Source organism: Strix uralensis, chromosome 1, assembly GCF_047716275.1.
Source record: "Strix uralensis isolate ZFMK-TIS-50842 chromosome 1, bStrUra1, whole genome shotgun sequence".
NCBI lineage: Eukaryota > Metazoa > Chordata > Aves > Strigiformes > Strigidae > Strix > Strix uralensis.
Genome location: NC_133972.1, coordinates 154,052,743 through 154,069,952, shown reverse-complemented (window position 1 = coordinate 154,069,952; position 17,210 = coordinate 154,052,743). Strand labels below are relative to the sequence as shown.

Sequence of the window (17,210 nt, the reverse complement as noted above, 5' to 3'; positions counted from 1 at the left end):
TAAAATTTTCAGATTAGAGTCACAACAGCCATACTATTTTTTGGAGATGAAAAGCATAACAATAAAGGTGAAAACTAACCTCTTAGTGCCAAACATGATGGTGCGAACTTGTTCCACATTTATGAATGCACTGCTCTGCACAGGCTGTTTCTGTTGACCTGGATAAGAAGAAAGAAAGATTTTAGACCAAGCAACTCAGGACCTTGGTTTTAATATCCTGAACAATAAATACATTAGTAAACATCTTCCAGTGCAACTTCAGAGAATACCTGGCAATTTTATACAAATACAAAGGTTAGCAAAACAATACAAAGGTTAACAAACAACAGATAAAAGTTAAAAAACCTAAGACCAAATCCTACTCGTAGGGCTTAAACTTGAGGTTGTTAGAGCAGTCACTCAACAAAAGAGTTAGATATAATGCTATGTGGTAGTGCAACACCTAAAAGCCCTTGCCTCTGAAAGTGGAGTTCATGTGCCTCAAAGCAACTAACCAAGATCTTTCTGAATTGACAGTCTGAACACAGCTATATAAATTTACATCTTAATTGCATTTTGGTGCTCCATTTGTTGAATGACTACCTTACTAAATTAGTCATTTTTCCAGAAAGAAACCATTAATACAAATAAGAAGTTTCCTGGAGTAGGCCTACTAAGTATGGACTCAGGATATGTTATTATTTGAACAAAAATAAACCCCAACCTTTATATAAAAAAATAAAAATATGAAAATATAATAGAATAATAGAATAATTAGGTCAGGAAGAACTGCCTAGTCCAACCCTCAGCTCAAAGCAGGTGTAATCAGGTCAGGTTGCTCAGGGATATGTCCAGTTGAGTCTTTAACACCTCCACAACCTCTCTGGGGAACCAGTTCCAGTACTTCACCACCATCACGGTAAAAACATTTTTCCTAATACCTAACCAGAATTTTCCATGTTACAAGTTGTGTTCACTGCCTCTTGTCATATCACTATATACCTTTAAGAAAAGTCTAGCTCCATCTCCTCTATATCCTCCACCACTGACAGCACTAAGGTCTTCCTCTTGGCCAGCTCTTCTTATGGCTGAGCTGATCCAGCTCTCTCGGTCTCACGTCATAGGCCATTTGCTACAGCCCACTCACCACCTCATTTTGTCTCCATAAGTCAACATCCCTCTTGTTCTGGGCAGCCCAAAACTGGACATGGTACTCCACAGTCAGTCTCACAAATGCCAAATAGAGGGGAAGGATCTTTCCCTACCTGCCAGCTACACTCTTGCCCATGCAGCTGAGGGAAGATGGTGACTTTCTTTGCAGCAAGAGTGCACTGCTGGCTCACACTCAAACTGCTGTTCACTAGGCCTCTTGGATCCCTTTCTGCACTGCTTCCCAGACAGCTGGTCCCCAGCCCATCCCTTTACACAGAGGTTTTCTATCCCATGGGCAAGACCTTGCATTTGCTTTTGCTGAACTTCGTGAGGTTCCTGTCAGCTCATTTCTTCAGCCTGCCCAGGTTCCCCTGAATAGCAGGGGAACGATGTCATCCACAAATTTGATGAGATTACACTCTATCCCATCACTGATGTCATTAATGAAGATACTAAACACTGTTGCTCCCAGTATGGAACCCAGAAGGATCTCACTAGTTACTAGCTGGGTGTGACATCTGCTGTTTTCCAGTCATCAAGAACCTCTCCCAGTTGCTATGACTTTTCAAAGATGAGAGAGAAGCCTTGCAATGACATCAGCCATCTCCTTCAACACCCTTGAGCACATCCCATCTGGTCCCGTGGATTTGTGTATATCCAAAGTGGGCTAAGTGATCCCTAATGCTGTCTTCCTCTACTGCAGGTACTGTTTAGCTCTGCTAGGAAGCTCAGACACCTGGGAAGCCTGAGGACAAGTCTCTCCAGCAAATCCAAGTCATGGATTTTGCCAAAAAAGGCATTGAGGACATCAGCCTTTTTTCCACATGGCCACACTGAGCAATGGGCCCATGCTACCTATGCCTTGCCTTTTGCTGTCAATGTACTTACAGAAACCTTTTTTGTTGCCCTTCACCTTCTTGGCTAGTTTTGATTCCAGCTGGGCTTTGGGTTTCCTGACTGTATTCCTACATGTTCCTACATGTGCCACATTCACCTCCAAGTAGCCTGTCCCCACTTCCACTGTCTGTGTCCTTCCTTTCTTTGAGCCCAGTCAGCATTCAGGCCACTCTTTTACACAGAACCTCTCGCCCTGGCTTGCCCACCTGATCTTATCACTAGTCTCTGAAAAGCCTGTATCCATCCACTACAGCACTGCAGTCAGGAGGGCCATCCCACCATTTACCTGTAATTCCAATATGGTCACAGTGCTGCAACTGTGTGTGAACTCCTAATTCATCCCACTTGTTGCCATGCTATGTGCATTTGGTAAGGTTGAGCAGGAACTTTCTTCTCTTGCCCAAAGTCATTAGCTTTCCCTCTCCTCCGTCTTGAGAGCCACCCTCCACTACTTGTTTGCCCATGGTCTGCATTTGTCCCTCCTTCCTCATTTTGTGTGGCTCAGGCTCTTATCTTACCAGAGTTTCTGCGAAGACCCCAGGTATCTCCTCCTCCCTTCTCTGATGGTGTATGGTCTGTTCATCTCTTCTGCAGCTCCTTCCCCATGTAAGCACCTTGCTCAATGTGCCTGTCCTGAGGAGAGGCCCCCATCACCCCAACCCCAAGAGAGGCTTCAGGTACCCTGCAGCCCCACACCAGACCAGCAGCAGCCTCCCTCAGTGTGACATCTGGATTGAGGCCTCCAATGTGCCAATGACAAGTCAGTGCCAGGAAACATCCCTGTGGGGTGCTTAGACCATCACTGTACACCCTCCAAGCCACCCGAGGCAAGTTTAAGCAGACATGCTCTGTGTCCCTGATGTGCTAATGGCTACAAGGGTGTTGCTGCTGCTCCCCATGAGCTTAGCCCTCCCAAAGCAGGAGTCAGCCATTCCCAGCCACAGCCTGGATGCGAAGGTGCCAGAAGCAGCTCCCAGCAGAACTGGAAGCAGAGGCTCAAACTGCTGCACAAACTGGGAAGAGTAAGCACGAAGAGCAGCGTAGGCTGTGCTCTGGGTGCCCTGCATGCTCCCAGCCCTACAAACCGAGTCCCTTTTGCAGCCCCTGTTCACAGTGTCCTGGTCCCTCACTGCCTAAGGAGCAGCTAAACAGCAACCAGAAAACAGAGGCAGGCACCAGCCCCGCCAGCTTGAGACTTGCTCCACCAAGTCCCTTCCCATGAGACTGCAACAGCTCGCAACCTTGGTTCACTTCCCTTGTGAATGCCATCACACGCACCCACTGCCCTCACAACACGTGATTTTGATGCTAATGAAACCTTTCTGCCCTACTCCCAAATGTTCGATTTAAAACAGAAAGACATAGATTACAAAATAAAAAATTCTATCCTAGTTTAGTTGATTTTTTACATGTAAATGGGGAATCTAAATACAAATGTTTTGTTCATCAGGAAGAAGCTGTGATTACATGATCTCGACTGACAGGAGGATTTTTGTCTCCAAACTCCCTCCTAAATTCATAAGATGCTCAAGGGGACTTCACATCTCCATGTAACACCAGATAAAATGACACCAGGTAAAATGTCTTGTTACCTCCAGGCAAGGAAGTGCTATTTTCACAGCACCATATTTCATTATGGGGCTGGGCAGTGACATTTTTGTCTCAATTTACCAGTTGCTCTTAAAGCATTTCTTTTTCAGTTTTGTGTGTAGTTTTTTTGACTTGGTGCGGCTCTTTCACTTGTACAGCTGCAGAGTCGAAGGGAACCTCCCTCTTCCTTTCCATGCCCTCTTGTTCCAGAATCACAGCCTTGCAGCTGGGCAAGCAGCACAAATATCATCAGCCTGAAGTACATTTTCCTTCCCATGCAATTATTCTCCCTGCCTCTCACTAACATCAGTTGCTCTACACTGAGAGCATAATAAATGCATGCTTCAAGTTAGCTGTCTTGATTGGGAATTTCTAAAGCCTCCAAGTAAGCCAAGTGTCCATCCAATTGAAAATCCATGGATTTGGGGCATGCACATGCCCTGCATGTCTTGGGAAGTAACACTCCAGTTCCCTATTTATGATTGTCATGCTAACTGGGAGCCTAAAATATGCCTACATTGTCAGAGAAAGAATGTGCATGAGATTAAAAACTGCAACTCAGCCTCTGGCCCAGTGTACACATTAAGAATTTCAAGCCATTTAGACAGCTGATTATACAATGTGGACGCTGTATATGCACTGTAAATGCACTACAAAGATCTGAGTGAGGCATTCCTTTTCTCTTAGTAGCAAGGTTGAAGCTCATTAATTCAATTTTCAGAAGTATTTAGGTTGTGACCTGGAAGTCCAGGTCCCATATTTGAAAATGACACAGTCATTTATGATCCCAGGAGCATCAGTGGAACTTTGACACTGAAAATTTTAACCCCAGTTTATTCAATCATTTGATACTCGTCTTTGTTTCCACTAAAGAGCACCATTCACAAGCATTTATTGTATTTTAAGCATCTTACATTACTAGGCAAGACTGCCTTTATGTTCATAAGAACTTTAACGGAGGGCTCAGATGTGTTCTGTCTCTTCTTGGATATAAATAGTAACATTAGTGATGACATAAGGTACTGCAGTTTCTCAGAAAGCAGGACAAGCTATTTGAGGAAAACCAACAGGTATATAAAATTGCTGAGTAGTTGAAGCATCCTCCCTTGAAGGTGACTGGTGCAAAAGTCAGAAAAAGAAGGTGTTGGATATGTTGCCACCTATCTCAGCAGAAACTTTGCTGGCAGCATCACTTTCCTTTTCCTTGAGGCACAAGTATATCCTTTTTGGAAAAAGATACTGATACAGTCACCAAATTAAATCCCTCTCTAGTGGAAGGTACCATCCTCAGAGCAAAGTGGCAGAACAGCCCAGGACAACCATCCTCGCTCTCTTCTAGACACCCACATTAAGCTGCTAAGGAAGGCTTTTAAACAGACTCACTTTGCATGGGAGCAGATGAGAAATACCATTTATCTGCTTGGAGACAAATTCTGAAGGCTACGACTTCCAAAATGAGAAACTTCTTAGTAGCAATAGTGATTTCTAAAATGATGTCTTAAAGATGACATTTTATACAGTAAAACTGGCACAAAAACTAGTAAACCTTTACATTTACACCATATATGTTTAAGCATAATTTACTCAGATTTACACTGACTGCTCAAACCCATGCAAATCTGAGCACAAGTATTAAGAACAAAAATATTTTCTGTTAAGATAGAATTTATTATAGTGATAAATATGGCATAAAATGTTCACAGAGTATAACAAAAGAAAATCTTTTCTCAATGATCTGGAGGAGGCAACGGACTGCACTGTCATCAAGTTCGCAGATGGGACCAAATTAGGGGACACCAGTTGATATGCTTGAGGGCAGGGCTGTCATCCAGGGAGGCTTGGACAGGCTGGAGGGATGAGCTGACAGGGACCTTATGAAATTCAGCAAGGACAAATACAAAGTCCTCTACTTGGGAAGGAAGAAACCCTTGCAATGGCATAGGCTGGGCACTGCCTGGCTGGAGGGGCTCTGGGGCAGCAAGCGGAGTGCGAGTCAGCAGCGCGCTCTGGCACAGAGATGGTGAACAGCATCCCGGGCTTTATTAGCAGGAGCATGGCCAGCAGATAGAGGGAAGGAATCGCCCTCCTTTATTCAAAAATCATCAGACCACTCCTGAAATACTGCATCCAGTTCTGCAACCTGCCCTCAATGCAAGAATAACACTGATAAACTGGAGCAAGTTCAGCACAGGGCCCCCAGGCTGGTCAGGCTGGAGCACTTGCTGTGTAAGGAGAGACTGGGGGAGCTGGGCTGCTCCAGCCTGGAGAAGGGGCGGTTTCAAGGGACCTAATGGCTCCTTCCAGTACCAACAGGGAGGTTATCGAGAAGATGGAGCCAGCCTCTTCACTGTGATGCATGGTAGGAGGATGAGAGACAGTAGGCATGAACTGAAACAAGAGGCTCTGACTGGGTATAAAAGAGGTGCTTTTTACCATGATCACAGTCGAGCAGTGGACCGTATTGCACAGAGAGGTTGTACAGCCTCCCTCCTTCGAGTTTCTCAGAACCTGGCTGAATAAAGTTCAGAGCAATCTGGACTGATCTAACAGGTGACCATGCTTTGAGCAGGAGGATGGACTACAGCCCTTCTGAGGTCCCCTGTGACTTGAGTTATCCTGTGATCCTACGAGTCTATGTATAAAGAAGGAAAAACATGGCAGGGGATGTGAAATGATGGTTGAAGCTGGGATAATTAAAACATAATGCTGGTAAAAGTATGATGACAGGATGACTACAGTTCATTTTTTGTTTTAAGGAAATAGCAACAAGAGAACGCTTTAAAATTTCTGTTCTGAAAGGTTAGAAAAACAATTAAATTCCTCTCAGAAGAGGTAGATTCAGTATATTTATATAGAGGACTAAAAGCAGCAAACAAGAACAAAATGTACCAAAATATAAACCTGACTTAGTTGAGTTGAAAGATATTGAAAGCTAGGAGGGAGCAATAAGCAGATGAGGCAAGACCTGAGAAATTAAACACTACTTACTATGCACAGTAAGCCTTGAAAAGTAAGAGCATAACAAAATATCTTCCATAGGCAATGGGAAATACTGAGTCACAAAACAGCAACCAAATCCAAAGATTTTGAGAATTGTTACCTTTGAAATAAAAAGAACTATACAAAGAATTTTACTGGTTCAAAAGAAATAACGTGAAGAATGGAAAGGGAATGATGCCAGTACCCATAACATTGGGGACACCTGGAATATATAAGTTTATTACTATTCTGCAGCATCACTATTCTACAGTTTTTTGCAGAAGCAAACAAGTGAAGAAGAAAAGGATAAGATTGCCTACAGATGCTCAGCAAAACATTTTTGGTAGGTCGGTGCTTTTCTCCTGCCTTGAAAACTTTGGCTTTCTCCTGTAGATGTCTGCCCTCTTCCATACTTGAGGAACTGTATAGACTATTTTAATCTAACAGTCTGAACTGCTCAGAGTTAAAGGAGATGAATGATACGCAGATACATCCAAAACATATAAGCAAGAAAATGCCACCTGAATTTTCAAGTACTTTACACGGCAGTTGAAAAAAACTAAGGCACAAAGATAGGTGAGAAACAGTTTCACAGCAAGTAGTCTTTTGCAGTATAATAGGATACTTAGGCAGGACCACAACATCTTCCCAAAAGCTATACTTCAAAAAACACAAGCTATGTCTAGTCAAAGACACTAGAATCATACTGGGTTAACCAGAAGAAATGTAATGGCCTGTGGATACAAACAGAGCGATTGATTAATTCTGGCCTTAAGCTATGTGAACTCTGCCTCAGATCACTTATTTCAGCCTTTTTAGTATATTGCTCAACCATTTCAAAATGAAAAGAAATAATTTCTTCAAACCTTTACGAAGCATGCAACACATTTATTCTCTATATAGTCTAGGTTGATTTTTTTCTGTTTTGTTTAATTACCTTAACACTTGAAGGAAGTGCACCTTAAAATTCAAATAAACAATTAAAGCTTTAGTTTGGCAGCTCTTGGAGCTAACTCATTAGTGGCTTCTTAAGCAACTAAATGATAAATAAAAATAAATGAACCAATGAATGAGTCCTATTCAAATAGAGAAAAACGAAATGTAGTTACTAATGAAGAGACTGATTTATCTGTAATGTAAATGAAATCTTTAACAGCAATTCTTATGCAGTGAAATAAACCCGACTGCCATCTGTTGTTGATCAAAGGTCAGTTCAGTATCAAGAGTTTAATAAATAAATCATTTTGCCTACTGTAAATCATGAGGGCAGCCAACATTATCACCATGTTCCAGTATTTAAAGGGTGGCTACAAAGAAGACAGAGAGTCCCCTTTCACAAGGAGTCACATGGAAAAGACAAGGGGTTATTGGTACCAGTTACTCCTGGAGAGACTCCGACTGGACACAAGAGTAAAATGAGAACAATCAGGAATAATCTCCTCAGGGAAGCAGTGCATTCCCCAACACTGGACACTTTTAAGATTCAGATGGACAGAGTGCTGGACCATCTTGTCTAGATCATGCTTTTGGCAAGAGAGGTTGGACCAAATGATCCTTGAGGTCCCTTCCAACCTGGTATTCTATGAGTATGGCCATTCAGAAGCATTAATTTCATTACTATATTTTTTCTCATATCTGAAGGAAAACTATTTTAGAAAGACAGAAATTAACTTCATATATTTGACTATGGTGGTTATTTCATGTGTCAGCAGCCCTTTGCACCAACCACATAGTTACCAAAGATCTAATACTATTATCTGTTATGATTACATTTGTAATCCTGTTAATTTAATCTTCTTACACTTCCATTTTTTTCTTTACAAATTAATTACATTATGACTGCTGTATGCTTTTCATACAGTTTCCATGACAGATGTTTTCTTCTTCCAAAATGAAGTTAAATATTTCTGGTTTTAAGACAACAACAACAATAAAAAAGAATTACCAGTTTGCTGCCTCATCCCAATGACAGTTCGGGTGACCCCACCTGCTAATTCTTCTTTCATCCTTTGTCTTTAAGCCCTCATCTTTCATTCTTTAAGATAATACAATCACCAAAGCCTCACGTTATCCTTCATTTCCATTTGCTTTCATTTCTCTTCCTTTCCTACATTGTACAATACCATATATATATCTTTCTCATGTCATAGCTAAGTGTAGCTTCTGCCACAAAATCCGCACAGTATATACAATGCAGAGATGGAACTGTGCTCTATCACTCATCCCCTGTTAGATCATCCACCTCTGCCTGTAGTAGGATTCAGATTTGCTTCAAGGCAAATCCTAACTACTGTAGTAGGAGAGAAAAAAATTTCTTATCATGCACTCTGTGAGCAGGCTAAAGAAATGTACTGATTTTTAAATAAGACAGATAAAAACAACCATTTGTCCTGAGTATTTTGCCCTCCTTCACCTTCATGGCAGCACACATGGCTTCCGTTCCTAGGATTTCAGCAGAAAGGGACATTCCTCTACACCCTTTATATCATCTTAAAATCCTCAGAAATCTAAGGCAGGAAAAAAAAAAAAAAAAAAAGACTGCTTCTCCTCTCTAGACAAAATTGCTACAGTATCAATTATTTATTATTAATTAAGTAGTGGATGTGTCTATGAACAGAAAACAGCACGCATACAGAGAAGACTCACAGGGAATAACCAGGACTGATCAGGATTTAATTATTTTTCTTTATTTACAAAGAGTTATAAAGCCTGCTGAAGTTGGGGGGGGAGCTGATAATAATAGTAGGCTAAAAGGCCCTTTTCCAAAAGGTCACCTGAAGTCAATGAACATTAATAATACAACTAAATCTGCTGAAACATAAATGGTAGATGCAATGGTTCATTTATGGCTGCTATGAGATGTGAAGTTGGTGCTATTTATCCACACATCTCCTTTCCACGAAAATCAAGAATATCCCAAGTAGACACAAAAGGATCATGAATTTAATGCTCCTCAAAGCTGAAGAAACCAACATCACTTACAGCAGGAGGGCTGCTGCTTTCAGACATAGCTCAATGACAAATTTCCTCCAGTAGCAAGTGAGGTCTTATTGTCTTCAGGCTCATCCTGGTTTTTAACTCCTATTCCTCAGTTTGCCATCCCTTTAGCTGTACAAATATAATGTCATACAGGACTACGCTAAAACCAGATAGATGAAATGATGATTAATATCCTCCTCAAAAAAGAAAGTATCTTTAAAAATCAGTCTTCACATCAGTAAAAAAATTAATAAATCATTTAAATGATGTAGTTTACAGCACAGGTTGAATTGGCACAAGGAGAGCATCTGTGAACTCTGGAATAGTGGTTTCATAAGCAGACTTTAAAGTCAAAGACAACATCCAGGTCATAACTTCTCAAATGATCATTAAAGTTTAAAATCTTTAAGAAATGTCTGTACCCTCTGGAAAATTACTTCCAAAGTGCATTCTAAAGATAGGTCTTAATCTCCACCAAAAAGCTGTAATCTCTCAGACTGTGTATCTCACATATATAGTAAACATAAAATCAAAACTGTGTTGACCTTGGCTAGCTGCCACGTGCCCACCAGTTGCTCTCTTACTCCTCCTCCTCAACAGGATAAGGGGAGCAAATAAGATGGAAAAGCTCATGGATCAAGACAAGCACAGGGAGATCACTCACCAACTACCAGCACAGGCAAAACAGACTCATAGAATCATAGAATGGTTTTGGTTGGAAGGGACCTTAAGGATCATCTAGTTCCATCCCCGCTGCCACGGGCAGGGACACCTTCCACTAGACCAGGTTGCTCAAAGCCCCGTCCAACCCGGCCTTGAACACTTCCAGGGAGGGGGCAGCCACAGCTTCTCTGGGCAACCTGTTCCAGTGCCTTACCCCCTCACAGGAAAGAATTTCTTCCTAATATTTAATCTACCCTCTTTCAGTTTAAAACCATTACCCCTCATCCTATCACTACACTCCCTGATAAAGAGTCCCTCCCCATCTTTCCTGAAGGCCCCCTTTAAGTACTGGAAGGCTGCTATAAGGTGTCCCCGGAGCCTTCTCTTCTCCAGGCTGAACAACCCCAACTCTCTCAGCCTGTCCTCACAGAAGAGGTACTCCAGCCCCTGATCATCTTTGTGGCCCTCCTCTGGACTCACTCCAACAGATCCACGTCCTTCTTATGTTGAGGGCCGCAGATCTGGACACAGTACTCCAGGTGGGGTGTCACAAGAGCAGAGTAGAGGGGCACAATCACCTCCCTCGACCTGATGGCCTCACTTCTTTTGATGCAGCCCAGGATACAGCTGGCACACGTCATGGGCTCATACCCCCAAGTCCTTCTCCACAGAGCTGCTCACAATCCACTCATTGTCCAGCCTGTATTTGTGCTTGGGATTGCCTTGATCCATGTGCAGGACCTTCCACTTGGCCTTGTTGAACTTCCTGATGTTCACAGGGACCCACCTCTCAAGCCTGTCAAGGTCCCTCTGGATGGCACATCCCTTCCCTCCAGCGTGTCGACCGCACCACACACCTTGGTGTCGTTGGCAAACTTGCTGAGGGTGCACTCGATCCCACTGTCCATGTCGCCAACAAAGATATTAAACAGTGCTGGTCCCAACACCAACCCCTGAGGAACGCCACTCATCACTGCTCTCCACTTGGACATCGAGCCATTGACCGCAACTCTTTGAATGTGACCATTGAACCAATTCCTTATCAACCGAGTGGTCCATCCGTCAAATTCATTTCTCTCAATTTAGAGACAAGGATGTCATGCAGGACAGTGTCAAGGTAGACAGTGTAAGTAGTACAAGTCCAGGTAGGTGATGCCAGTTGCTCTTCCCTTATCCACCGGTGCTGTAACCCCGTCATAGAATGCTACCAAATCTGTGAGGTACAATTTGCCCTTAGTGAAGACATGTTGGCTGTCACCAATCACCTCCTTATTTTCCATGTGCCTTAGCAACTCAACTTGGGAAATTAATTTAATTTTATTGCCAATTAATTGTAACAGAGTAGGATAGTGAAAAATAAAAGCACATCTAAAACTACTTTCTCCCACCCCTCCCTTCTTCCCAGGCTCAATTTCACTCCTGACTTCTACCTCCCCTCTCAGGCAGCACAGGGGATGGGGAATGGGGGTTGCGGTCAGCCCATAATGCTTTGTCTCCTCTGTTCCTTCCTACTCATGCTGTTCCCTTGCTGCAGCATGGGGTCCCTCCCACGGAAACAGTCCTTCACGAATTGCTCCAGCATGGGTCCTTTCCACAAGGTATAGTCCTTCAGGAATGGGCTGCTGCAGCGTGGATCCTCCACAGGGTCACAGGTCCTGCCAGAAGACCTGCTCCAGTGTGGGCTCCTCACCATGGGCCACAGCAATTGTCAGGAGCCTTATCCTGCATGGGCTCTCTATGGGCTGCAGATTCCTTCAGAGCACTTGTGGCATATTGAAAGACGGCGTATTGCTTCTTTCCCACAAGCACATCCACCTGCTGTGGCATGGGGTCCTCCACAGGCTGCGGGGCAGATATCTGCTCCACTGGGGCCTCCGTGGGCTGCAGGGAAATAACTTGATACCCTATGGTCTTCTGCACAGACTACAAGGAATCTCTGCTCCAGCACCTGGAGCACCGCCTCCCCCTCCTTCTTCACTGATCTCGGTGTCTGCAAAGTTGTACTTCTCTTTTTGTTCCCTCACTCCTCTCTCACAGTTGTCACACAGCTTTTTTTACCCTTTCTTAAATATGTTATCACAGAGGCGCCACCGGCATCACTGGTGGGCTCAGCTTTGGCCAGCAATGGGTGCAACTTGGAATGTCTGGAACTAGCTCTGTCAGACACAGGGTGGGGCAACTCCTGATGTCTTCTCAGAGAAGCCACACTTGCAGCGCCCCCTGCTATCAAAACCTTGCCACACGAACCCAATACAGCAGTCTTACTTCTGTCTGATTACCAGCCATTTGAGAAACTGCGTATCAGATTTCTATATATCATTTGTTAGTGCCGCAGACAAAATATAACACAGTTATATAATTTACAGCAGCAGAGGGAGGACTGCAGGAATCATAAGTAATTCCACAGAAATAGAGACGAGATAAAACAATTCCTGGGACCAAAGCAGTTGAACTGCTATCTTTCCTGTACTCTTTTGCACTATTATGAAATGTAGTGGTACTGTAAGCTCAATTCAGTATTTCCCAAGCATTGTATTTTTTAACAGATAAAATCCCTCTCTCCTCAGAATAAAATAATGTCAGCTAAATGTGATCAATGGCAGGGAACAGAATTATACAGACCTGAGTCTCTAGTCAGCCAAAACAAGGACAGACACCTTTGGAGAAAGAAGAAATGGAGATCAGCTTTGGCTGCAGTTATCTGGACTAATTCAAAAGGGAGTAGAATGAGTATGACTCGGATAGACAAAACAGAATATGTCAAGCACACAAGTTTATTAGCTATCATCATAAAAAGAGGCATTACAATATTTTTTTTTACCTGATTGCAGATGCTAGAGACAAGAACAGTAGCAGATTAAAGTATATGGATTCTGTTTTTTCACATTTCAACTTTTAAACTAATGCTACAATACTGATTTTCATCTACACTACAGTTCCAGTGATAATTACTTATATCTAAAATTAAAGAAAAGATGTCACTTAACTGCACAGGATATAAAATAGTAATTTCAATATATCAATTTCTTATTAAATTGGCACTCAAGCACTTTCACTCAATCTAGTCTGTGATATTCAAAAGGAGGAAAATAAAAACAGAATGACATTTACTCGATACAATGTGAAGGGTATTTATGCTTAGTCATTAGCTGGTTGAAGAATATATCCCAAGATATGATAATGCAGACTTACCTGACTGTATTACAAATGCTCCTTCTCAGACAGTTCACTTACTAAGTCTCCCCTAATCATCTGGCATGTCTACCTGTTTATTCCTATATTATCAACACCAAAAAAATCCCTTTCATTCATAATCACTGTGGTTGTTCCACTGCCATTCATTTAATGGGTTTTATCCTATGTTTTGAAAGCCATAAATACAGAAATGACAATATAAAATATTTACAATACCTTATTTTCCTTTCACAATTTATATATATCCAGTTTTGCTGTTTTCCACTTCTGCTCCTTTTCAAGAAGAAAGGTGACTATACAGTGAAGTTCACAGCTGGAATCAGATCTAAGAGTGCTGCAGACTATAGACCGTGCAACTCTCAAACCTTTTGGGCCAGATCAGTAAGAACTGCTGAACAGATTTTTTAGATCAAAGGTTACACTTCCAGTTTTGTAAATAACTAAAATATTCCACTTTGTGGCACTACGTAGCTTTCATCCCACCAAGCACAGCTGAAGCTAAGGTGGATTTATCATAACAGAAAAGGCTCATACATGAGTGTGGCCTCTAGAGGTGATTCTTCATTAATTTCTCTCCCTTGGTCTTATTCTGAAGAACACTGGCTGCAGTCACATTGTGACTTTCCACTTCTAAAGACCAACAGACCAAGTCCTACTGTTTTCCTTTCCAAGCAGACTGAATTCATGGTAAGTTGGGAAGTTACAAAGTTAACTCTCACAAAAGAAACAATTCTTAGAAGACACATTAAATTATTTTACCAAGTCACACAGAGATGTGCTCAACTATACTAAGGCTGTGTTTGGCAGACAGGTGGAACAAACAATCAGTGGATCACAGGGGTGTCAGAAATTTAGTGAACACAGAAGACGGTTAAAAGGATCAGATTACTTAATTTATACACTTTGTCCAAAGCAAAACAAGATGTATTTAAGAATTTCTAATATATATTGGATAACTATAATCTGTTCTTAAAAACCTCAAAGGATGGAGGTTGTACAATCTAAAACATGGCTTTGCTATTGTAACATCAGAAATTTGTTCCTGAAAATAATATTCTTTGCCACAATTCAAGCTCATTATTCATTACTTTCCCAGCAGACACAGAGAACAATTCTTCATCCTCTTTCTCACAAAAAGCATTTCACATATTTGAGCACTGTTCTCATGTCTCCCCAGTGTGTCTCTTTTTTAGGTCAAACATCCCCTTAGAATGCAATTTTTCCTAAAGGTCATGTTTTCTAGACTTCTGATCGTCTTTCTTCATGTTTTAAAACGTGGATGTCCAAAACTGGAGGCAGTATTCCATGCAGAACTGAGTAAACTAGGAATTATTTATTATCTTACATATGGGAACCCTGGTTCTATATTCCAGTTTGATACTTCATTTTTTCTTCCTCAGCAGTCTACATCAGTAGCTAACATTCAGTTTGCTCTTCTTCTCTCAGGTTTTTTCCCTAGCATTCCTACACAGCTAATTATTCCCTGCCTTGTGTTTTGTAAATTCCGGAAACTCAACAATGTACATCACACTTCTCAAAAAGAATTTATTAATGTGTTCTGTGATTGCTTCAGCCAGCTTCCTATACATTTTAGTGTGAAAATCATTAGGTTCATATCATTTAAGGTTTGACTAATAAATAAAAATAATAAAATACTTAGTCCATCAATCATCTGTGGGGTCAACGGGTCTCTGACATTAAAGCTAGAACAGGTAGTCTGAATGCAGCATGTTTTACCATCATCGCCATGCTCACTGTCATGTAGAAGTACAGGAAATACTGCAATGCCGTTATATCTTTGCTTACCTCAGCTGGTAAGAATAAACCAAGTTAGAGAATAAGAAATTGAGATGATTTTCCCATCTCTTAACCTTTAGGTAAACTCTGAAAACCACCTAGAATGCAAGATGTTCCTGCTCATTTTCTTGACGTGTCTCCTTTGCTTTTGTCTCTTAATTCTACTAGCCTTCACTTTACTTCCTCCACCCCCCCCCCCCCCAAAAAAAATGTCAGACCTAGACTGCCAGAACCCCATACTCTGCAACAGCAATGTAGCTTTTGACCAGAAAGGCAGCTAAAAGAAGGGTCTTACACAGTCCTGAGCTGATAAAGGTTTGCCAAGTCTCTCAACAAGTACCCATGTCATACTTATCTTTCTCTAGCAGCTTTATAAGCGCCAGTACAAGGAACAGATGATGCATTTCATTTCTCACGGTTTTCCTCCTTCCCTATTTTTGTGCATTCATCTTATATTTTTCCTTCACAGACAGGATCTGACTCACACAGTAGCAAGAACAGTAACCACTTCAGCCTGCCCCAATGAACTTTCTCCCATTTCCCTGAAAGGACAATTAACAAAGAAGGTTACAAAAAAAACCTGTCTGTAGCTTAAAAAGGTGGGAGAACAGAACTGCTAATGTGAAAGTTTGTGTTAATAACAAGTTAGAACAAATTTTAGTAGAACAGAATAGTTCAGTTGGAAGGGATGTACAGTGATCATCTAGTCCAACTGCCTGACCAATTCAGGGTTGACCAAAAGTTAAAGCATGTATTAAGGGCATTGACTAAATGTCTCTTAAACACTGACAGGCTTGGGGCATCGACCACCTCTCTAGGAAGTCTGTTCCAGGGTTTGACCACCCTCTTGGTAAAGAAATGCTTCCTAATGTCCAGTCTGAACTTCACCTGGCGCAGCTTTGAGCCATTCCAACGCATCCTGTCACTGGATACCAGGGAGAAGAGCTCGGCACCTCTCTACTTCCCCTCCTCATGAAGCTGTAGAGAGCAATGAGGTCGCCCCTCAGCCTCCTTTTCTCTACAAGACAAGCCCAAATTCCTCAGCTGCTCCTCACAGGACATGCCTTCCAGCCCTGTCACCAGCTGTGCTGCCCCCAGGATACAGTCTGCCCTCTTGGCTGCCAGGGCACACTGCTGACTATTATTGAGCTGCTCTCGGCCAGCAACCCCAGATCCCTTTCTGCAGGGCTGCTCGCCAGCCACTCCTCTCCCCTCCCAGTTTATACTTGTGTCCAGCATTACTCTGTCCCAGGTGCAGAATCCAGCACATTCTTGTTACATTTGTGATTAGTGAGATAGAAGATTAGACACCATGAGTTAAATCTGAGTATTAATATGATCCCCTTAAGTATATAAAAACACCTCTCCAACCATATACGCTCTTGGAATGAACAGCCCATAAGGCTACTCATATCAAATAGTTTATTAATAAAAAATAAGAAAATTATTTTGGTATTTGAAACTATATTCCAAGAAAATTATGCATGGTATCTAACTCCTCCCAGCAGAAAGCTAAACATGGGAATTACAGATCTTAATATAAACACTTGAGCCTGTCTACTGCTTAAATGATGGTTCTTTGACGCACCAAAGATGCTATACCTATTGGTGGAAGAGGTTTATAGCACCACAGCAAAGAGATTACAAAAGGTCTAATCAATGCAAAGATGTTGAAGGAAGTTTTAGTTTAAGACATAATTTGTTGAAATCACTTCAGAAATGTCACGTTTCTTTTCAGAATTTTTCACATCAAAAAAGAGCAGGGAAGGAGTTTTGCATGTGGTTACTTTACTATCCAAAATCTGTCCAGAAAACTGATCCTCTTCTGAGGCACAATACAAGAGTTGGAGAGATATCTTTTGGCAGCTCTTGGTATGATGCCTCACCAGATCTCTGCAGGAAAAAAATCTTTTTGCCAAAGGTACAAGATTTATGGTCTGAATGAAAGGGGAAAGAAACCCAACCAAACAAACAAAAAA

The 17,210-nt window shown here is 41.9% G+C and overlaps 1 protein-coding gene across 6 annotated transcripts in view; it reads right to left on the bottom strand.

Annotated features, from left to right (window-relative positions):
* OXR1 (oxidation resistance 1) overlaps positions 1 to 17,210 on the bottom strand; it is a 292,999-nt gene that overhangs the window by 249,343 nt on the left and 26,446 nt on the right. For 5 of the 6 annotated variants that reach the window (XM_074886459.1, XM_074886475.1, XM_074886465.1 and 2 more), the window contains exon 2: positions 80 to 158. The exons of the other annotated variant lie outside the window; for it this stretch is intronic. Coding sequence is in view for 2 of the 5 variants with exons in the window: in XM_074886475.1 (XP_074742576.1) it covers positions 80 to 96 (17 nt within the window). In the remaining 3 variants the exon portion in view is untranslated. The remainder of the gene's footprint in view (positions 1 to 79; positions 159 to 17,210) is intronic. 6 annotated transcript variants of the gene reach the window in all.